Source organism: Clupea harengus, chromosome 6, assembly GCF_900700415.2.
Source record: "Clupea harengus chromosome 6, Ch_v2.0.2, whole genome shotgun sequence".
Lineage (NCBI taxonomy): Eukaryota > Metazoa > Chordata > Actinopteri > Clupeiformes > Clupeidae > Clupea > Clupea harengus.
In genome coordinates, this window is record NC_045157.1 from 11,932,461 (window position 1) to 11,939,960 (window position 7,500).

Sequence of the window (7,500 nt, forward strand, 5' to 3'; positions counted from 1 at the left end):
TGCACCCTCTAACTCTACACAGCGTGTGTGTGTGTGACAGAGGCCTACGGCCTGATCAGCTCACGTGACAGTATTGCAGGCACGAAGGGGTTAGTATGGTGTGTGATTGTACTTTCTCACGGCATTGAAATCTGTGTAAAGGGACACCATACCCCCCCCGCCCCCCAATCCCAAGGCATTCTTGGTTTAATTGGCCTCCATTTGGTGCACCCTCATCAGGGCCACTTGTACCCTGTCCCCTACGGCTGGCTCTCTCTCAGCCCACTGTTGACACTCTTAATGGGACCCCGCTGGAGCATCAGTCAGGTTAGAAAATGGCTAGTATGTATTTGTGTGTGAGTGTGTGAGTGTCAGAGAAAGAGAGAGAGAGAAAGAGAGAGAGAGAGAGTACTGGGGTTAATCCTTAAGGAGACCGTGGAACCCTCAAATCGACCCCACCCCCAAACAGACAGACACACACACACACAGACAGACTCACACACACACATTCACACCCGACAGGCCTTGTCTTCATGAATGGTACATTGTACAGATGGGAGACTGCTAGGGCTACCCCCTAAATCCTTCTGTCACTCTTCTGTTGTGCGTGGAGGGGTAAGGTTTTTAGGTGGGGGGGCAGGGGGGACCCTAAAGTTTTTAGGCAGGGTGGGGTGGGGTGGGGGGACCCTAACGTTTTTAGGTGGGTTGGGGTGGGGTGGGGGGACCCTAAAGTTTTTAGGCGGGGTGGGGTGGGGTGGGGGGACCCTAACGTTTTTAGGTGGGTTGGGGTCAGGGTTCGTCTCAGAGGAGGCCTGAATGAAGCCAAATTTGAAAATGGTTCCAGCACACTACAGGCTCTGTGAGTGCCTCTACCCCCATCCCCCCACCACTAGGCCCTTCAGCCTCCTATTTGTTTTGATTTTGTTCCCAGAAACTTAGTGAGGGGGGTGGGGGTGGGTTTAAAGGGTGGGCGTATGGGCTGCTTGGAACAGTTAAGAGATGCGTGCTTCACATGAGCCAAGCCTGCTATGAGGAGAAGGAGGAGGTCTGCTCCCCAGAACCCCCAAAGACACACCCCACACACCCTCCTCCCCCCACCAACACACAAGCCACCCTGCAATGTCTCCCTATCACTCCTTTTGCTGAATCACAGTCAACCCCTCCCCATACACACACCAAACTTCACAACCACTAGATTATTCCGGGTTGACAGAACACAGCAAACCAACCCTAAGTGTTTCCTCTCTCTCATGCAGCCGGTTCTGACTGACTCTCGCCCGTGCTGGCTGGCCGGGTTCCCACAGCACAGATTGGGCCCTGTGGCGCAGCAGCAACGTCGTCGACGACGGGCTCCTGCTTTGTGTCAGCCACTGAAGGGTTACTGTGCGAGATCAGACATTTGCAATTCTCTCCAAGTGACAGTGGCCTCACCAGCTCCGCTCGCGAAACAATGGAGGCTTTATGAGTGGCCAACATCGGGCCAACAAAAGTACTTGCAGCCTTTCCACCACGGTCGCATCCAAGCACTGGGGCTGGATTTATGCTATAAGGGTTAGCAAGTCTGCGCCATTGTCAAAGATCAGCCTTCTGTTAAAAGTTGCCCCTCCACTGAACTGAGGTGAGGGTCTGAATCACAATGAGGACGCTTCCTCTGGTTTACATTACCCTTACCATGTGGTCGTAGGTGCTGCACCACACAAACAAGCACACAGTGACTTTGGGGTGTTGTGTAAAATGCACTCACAATTTAGTTTGCTTTGTCATTCATATTTTATTACTTAAAATTTTCAAACATATAAATATTTGTTCACTCTCTGTACAGAAAAAAACAAAAACACTTTGTGTAAACAGCCACGAAACACCAGAGACACACTCTCTCAGATTAGGATTTAGTCTAGACTAAACTGTGATTTATTCTGGGACAACTCGGAGTCCAAATCCAGAAAGCCAGTCCTATATGTTGGGAAAAACACACACACACACACACAACAATTTTTACACTGGATATAAAAATACTGCTATTTCAAACGTAGCTTGTGTGTATGTGCAGCAGTGCCCGTGGAGGCAGGAAGATGAAAATGAACTCGAATGAGATGCACTGCTGACAGAACTAGGTCGCTGAAGGTGAGGAGCCCAGGAAAGTGTGCCCCATTCAACCCCCCCTAACCCCCCTCCCCCACACAAAACCCAGTCAGTCCCAATTTATCTACCAAAACCCAGAAGGGCTTTTGTTCATCGCAGGCCCACGTATGAGGCTGTTGCTCGGCTGCTTCTCGGCTCGAGGGTCTAATATCAGCCAACATTCCACACTAGGTACACACGTCTGCAGGCAGCACATGTAACAGTAGAGCACAACCCTCCGTGGGGCTGGCGTTCAGGCAATATATTTTGTTTTCCAGAAAGAAAACACATTAGCCAGAACTGGAACTTTGTAATTTAGTTTGTTTTTCTTGTCCTCCCCTCCTCACACTAAATTCATATTCCCTATGGAAACATCATTCAGCCAGGGTCAAAATGAGAGCTTCAGGTCAGAGTCATTAGGAGACATAAAACAGACAGAGGGAAAACCGAACCAAAACAACAGGATGAATGAGGGGAACTGGCAAAAAAAATTCCACTTAAAACTTCTTCTCCAAGAAAAAAAAACATACATTTAAAAAAACAAAACATCCTTCAAAATTGTGGTCAGTAAGAATGCAAGCTTAGCAGGAAGGAACAAAAACAACACTAAGCATAAATTCTAGTCAACAGATCCAAAAATCCATTCTCTGACCATTCAGGAGTTAGACAACATGGCTTGCACTCCAGCAGTTGAGAAATAAAGCACAGTAACAGCACAGTGGTTCTGTTCTGAGGTGTCCTCTGAGTGCCAGGAAGAGAAAGAGGGGAACAGAGGGGAGGGAAAGAGAGGGGGAAGGGTAAAAACATGAGCGTTTTAAAAAAGGCAAAATGGGGGGGGCAAAGGGAGAGGGGGGGGGGGGACAACTGCTGAAGAGCCTCTTCACTTAATTTAGCGACTTGATCCAAAAAGCCTTGTCCGCTTCTCTGCGACTCACCGCAAATATTTGAAGGGTGATGGCTGCAACAAAGGGCCTGGTGCGAAGTGCAGTGCAAACACAGCCCACTGTTTATCTTAGGTCTTAATAAAGGCAAACTTCAAGGGCTATTGAGACGAAACAAAACAAACAGCAAAAAAAAAGTTCAAGAAGGACACAGGGAGAGGGAGCAGGCCGGCCAGCCGCCTCAGTGTTGATACTCCTGTCATTCGAAAGGGGGATCAGGCTGGCTTCACTTCCCTCCTCAAATAATCATTTGTGTAACATTTTACCCAGACACGAGTTTGAGATGATAATCTCCTAGTTTGAAGTCCAGTCAGTGTCCTGCCTGAGGCACACACACCAGGCAGCTGGGGCCCTTCTCTGCCATTTTATAGAAAATACAAGTTAGAGTCACTTTGTATTCCATTTTCAACCACTCCCAACACGTTCTTTGCCATGGCAGGCTGTGTCCAATCAGTAACATTCCAGAGGTGACCCATGGCACGTAGCCGAGGGGTCATGTCAGCTCACTACAGGGTTAGCGTGAGGACCGTAAACAGCAGTACCATGTGGCAGGGCATCCCAGGCGACCCTGAGTGCAAAACCCCCGTGTCAGGGTCCAGCACCTCTCGCTCCGTTTTAAAGTCGTAGTCCTCGTCCTCATCGACGTCATCCACCTCCGCGTGGTCTGATGTGAGGCCGCCGTCCCCGATGTTGCAGAGTTTGCTCATGTTCTCCTTGACCACCTCGCAAAATGGTCTCTCCACGCCGTCGCACACACACTGGTTGAGCAGCATGCCGTTAGGGATGAAGAGCATTTGCTGAATTGTGCTTTTGCATCTCGACGAGCACTTCCGGCCGTTGAACAGCTGACCGCAGTAGGCCAAGTAGGTCGTCAGGGAAGAGTAGCAGCTGGCATCCTCCTCGCAACGCTGACGCGCTGCCGTGCATCCGATACCCCCCGGCTGTGTCCGGGGCAGGCACGGCTCGATGGCCTGTTTAGACTTCCGGCACAACACGTCCTGTCCACAGTCGCATGTCTCCAGGGCAGGGCCACTAACGGTGTGGTTCAGCCTCACCAAAGCGCTGATGCAGTGGCTGGGGCACTGTCGCCTGGACCCGCGGATGTTCCCCTCGCAAGCGGACAGGTACTGGCTGTAGGCGAGCTCACACTCTGGCTCGTCATGACACCGGAGCAGTGCTTGCCAGCAAACTAACTGAGCGTCCAGCACCACTATGAACGTAAAGAAAAGCGCCACAGCGCTGTAACAAAGTTTCATTCTCGGAGCACGTCTGGTTAACCAATGCGCACTTTTCCTGCGATGCTGTCTGGACATTCATGTAGGCCTTCTTCCCAATAAAAACACAGGATTAGAATGAACCAAATAGCCAGTTCATGCATTTAGGAGATCTGACTGCAAACTCAAAGCTTCTCTTCCTTAACACCAACAAGTAATAGTGACGGCACAAGATTTCATCCAGCTATGCCAGTTTGAAGACAACCCTTATGGTAAATCAAGAAAACAGCGCATTTCTACAAACCGCGTGGTAAGTTTTAGAGGCTAATCATTACAGTCTTTTTCCAGAAAAAAATAAAGTCCCAAAGTATGTCGCTGCTCAGAACACAGCACAAGACCCCTCTTCGCTGAACTTCATCTAATCTCCCTACTCGTCGAAATGTTTCCAACAACAGAGTTTGAACATTTCTTCCTCCGTCTTCTCCTTTTCGTAGTATTTTGATAAGTCCGTGGTCCGTACTGCCATACTCTCCCGCTATGCGTCTTTGTCCCTCTTGCAGTTACGCTTCACGCTTCGTTAGGCATTTCTCTACAACACCCCTCCTCCACCACCCGCAGAAAAGAAAGTTTGCCTTCCCCCCTTTCTCAATTTACAATCCTCGCCTGGGATTGGTCGTTATTGAGGAGTGAGCCGTGGGACTCATTTCCATGGCAACTGAGTTTTTTGGCTATCCGCGCGTAAAATACAGGATAAATAAAACGTGTACAAAGTTTATGAAACTCTCAAGCTGTGTGGTCCCCCTCAAGTAGTTCCATTCATTTGATTATGAAATAGCAAAAAAAAGTTTTGGGAGCTGGAGGCGCTCAGGAAAGAGGCAGCCGACAGAACACATTCCATTGATAGAAGCTCACATCTGCAAGCCACCTCTCCAATTTGGAGAACAGAAAAAATACAAATCTGTTCCATTTTAGTGATAAACCAAAGAGTAAAACCTATGTTTAAAACCCCGCTTCCCTGCGAAGTTTACGCTTAAAGTCCCTAATAATGGTCACTCTCGCCCCTTTCCCGCTTCAGCCGAAGGTTTAAATCTCTGACTGATAGGAGAGAATGGAAGAGAATGGTATTTTCTGGCCCGTTTCACCTCTTTTGTGTTAGATTGGCCATGCAGTGGCCTTGTGTCTTTCTGTGCTGAAGATTGTTCACGCCCTGTGGGCTGTCAATAGAAAAAGGTTCAGCATCAATATATTTTACAGCTCTGTCTATTCAAAGCGCACTCGAAAACTACCAATAGCCACGTCTTTCCTGCCATTGAAATGGAAACGAACCTGATGCGAAAAAAGAGGAGGCATACAGCGACACCCGGGCCGTTTGGCTCCTTTACAAAACGAAGTTTCAGACTGCCTCGTGGAGAACCTGGCCACGTTTGCACCGGGCCAGATGGTCGACTTCACAGTGCTGCTTACTCAAAACGTCTGTAAACGGACGTTTTGTGTCTTTAAAAAGCATTTACGCATTCAAAGGTTCCCTCAGTGCAAGTGTAGTGGAAACTGTCAGGAAGGTTTGTTCTAATAATAGTAAAACACCTTGAAAGTAATTTCAGCACCACAATGTCAGGCTGCGTACTCATAATAAATCCAAACTATCCATACTTATGAAATAAACATCTAAAAACGCATTCAAGTTCTAAAAGGACATATCGGTGCTGGACAGCTGATTAGGAATCCCAACCCCTTAATGAAACTCCTCACGAAAGTAGAATCGGATGCTGAGGGTGATGTTGCGCCATGCGTGAAGGAACATGAGTTTGTCGACTGATCATCAGGTTAAAATGCGGCGACGGTAAAACACAACGGTAGGCCCAGTGGGGTAGTGCGGGTCTAACAACCTCAGCATAAATACAACAACAAAGTGTAGGTAAAGAGAAACAATGTATTTCAGAACAACGTAATAGCATATATAGTTTGAATTTGTGAAATACCCTCACCATGAATGCACAGCAGCAATAGGTTTACCTGCGTAAAAAAGCGCTTTCACCTGGAGGTGCAGGTGCGCCGAAGAGGCGTGGGCTCCACCTGCTGTCCAATAATGGAACAACGGATTAGAGAGTAAAAGCTGCAAGTGCACATCCATCCACGAGTGCAAGTACCGTTTAACAAATGTCATGATTTTAAATATGAAAAACGTCCCATCTCATAATGTATACATCAAAAACATGTTTATTACAGTTTCAACAGTCAAAAAAGGATCTGAATATTACATTTCAAATTTAAGTTCATACAGCGCAGAAAGGGATCAACGTCTGTGGAAAGGAAAAGTCTGAATACTGAAGTGTTAGTATTCAGATCTATACGATCACAAATACTGTCAGTGTCCAACATCTATGTCATTTCAATGGGAAATATGTTGAATCCCATCTGTCTTTAAATGGTCTATACACAACTGCAACTATATAAAGATACTGATATTGCTAACTTATTGTTTATTGCTTGTTTTAATTATTTTTTTCTGCAGGTGGATAGTAAAAACTGATTTCTTTTTCACTCTGGGAGCATGTAAACCTATGGAAAAGCCCAGAGGTTAGACACAAATTACAATACATTTTTGTTGGACTGAAACTATCAACTACAGTATCGGCAGATGTCGCACCTGGGATAACAGTCAGTGATAACCCCTTAAGAGTCAAAAGCACAGACTGCCTCTTTATGGAGGGAAGTTTGCAAACAGAGCGACTGAGAATGAAGTGATCAAAGAAGGCAGATGGATACTGACATTTTCCAAAGGATGAAGCAGAATGTGTGTGTTTCAGAGTCACAGTACAACATCACTCTCAATTTGGAAAAACAAAAATGAAAATAAAAATAAAATAAAACCAAAAATAGCAGCTAAAAGTCACCAGACCACCAGCACAACACTGCACCACTGACACAGAGAGCTCTACGGGGCTATCTGGGTGTCTGAAAGTCACTGTGTGGACATGGGTGGGGGAGACTCGGAAGGGTCGGAGTTGAAAGTTCAGAGGTCATGGGGGCCATAGCTGGGGCCAAGGATACAGACGTGGACACACAAAGGGGCCAAAGATGCAGGCTAACAGTGATTTACATGAACACCCTTTAGTACAACAGCAACTTTAATACATGGAGGTGGTGTTTCTTTGCGAACACCACACTGGACAGAGTTAGCTGAGCTGTGCTTGAGCTATTGGCAGTAATCGGAAGAGAAACCTCAGCTGTGGACTTGGAAGTAG

General features: G+C 47.2%; 1 protein-coding gene across 1 annotated transcript; it reads right to left on the minus strand.

Moving 5' to 3' along the window:
- Positions 1-1,730: 1,730 nt before the first annotated feature.
- LOC105888612 (growth arrest-specific protein 1) lies at positions 1,731-5,070 on the minus strand. The gene has a single exon (XM_031569010.2). It carries the CDS (start codon positions 4,352-4,354, stop codon positions 3,548-3,550), a length of 807 nt encoding a protein of 268 aa, XP_031424870.1. The 5' UTR covers positions 4,355-5,070; the 3' UTR covers positions 1,731-3,547.
- Positions 5,071-7,500: the final 2,430 nt, after the last annotated feature.

Coding starts and splice junctions, on each gene's coding strand:
- LOC105888612 (XM_031569010.2), bottom strand. CDS start 4,354: ATGTCCAGACAGCATCGCAGGAAAAGTGCGCATTGGTTAACCAGACGT.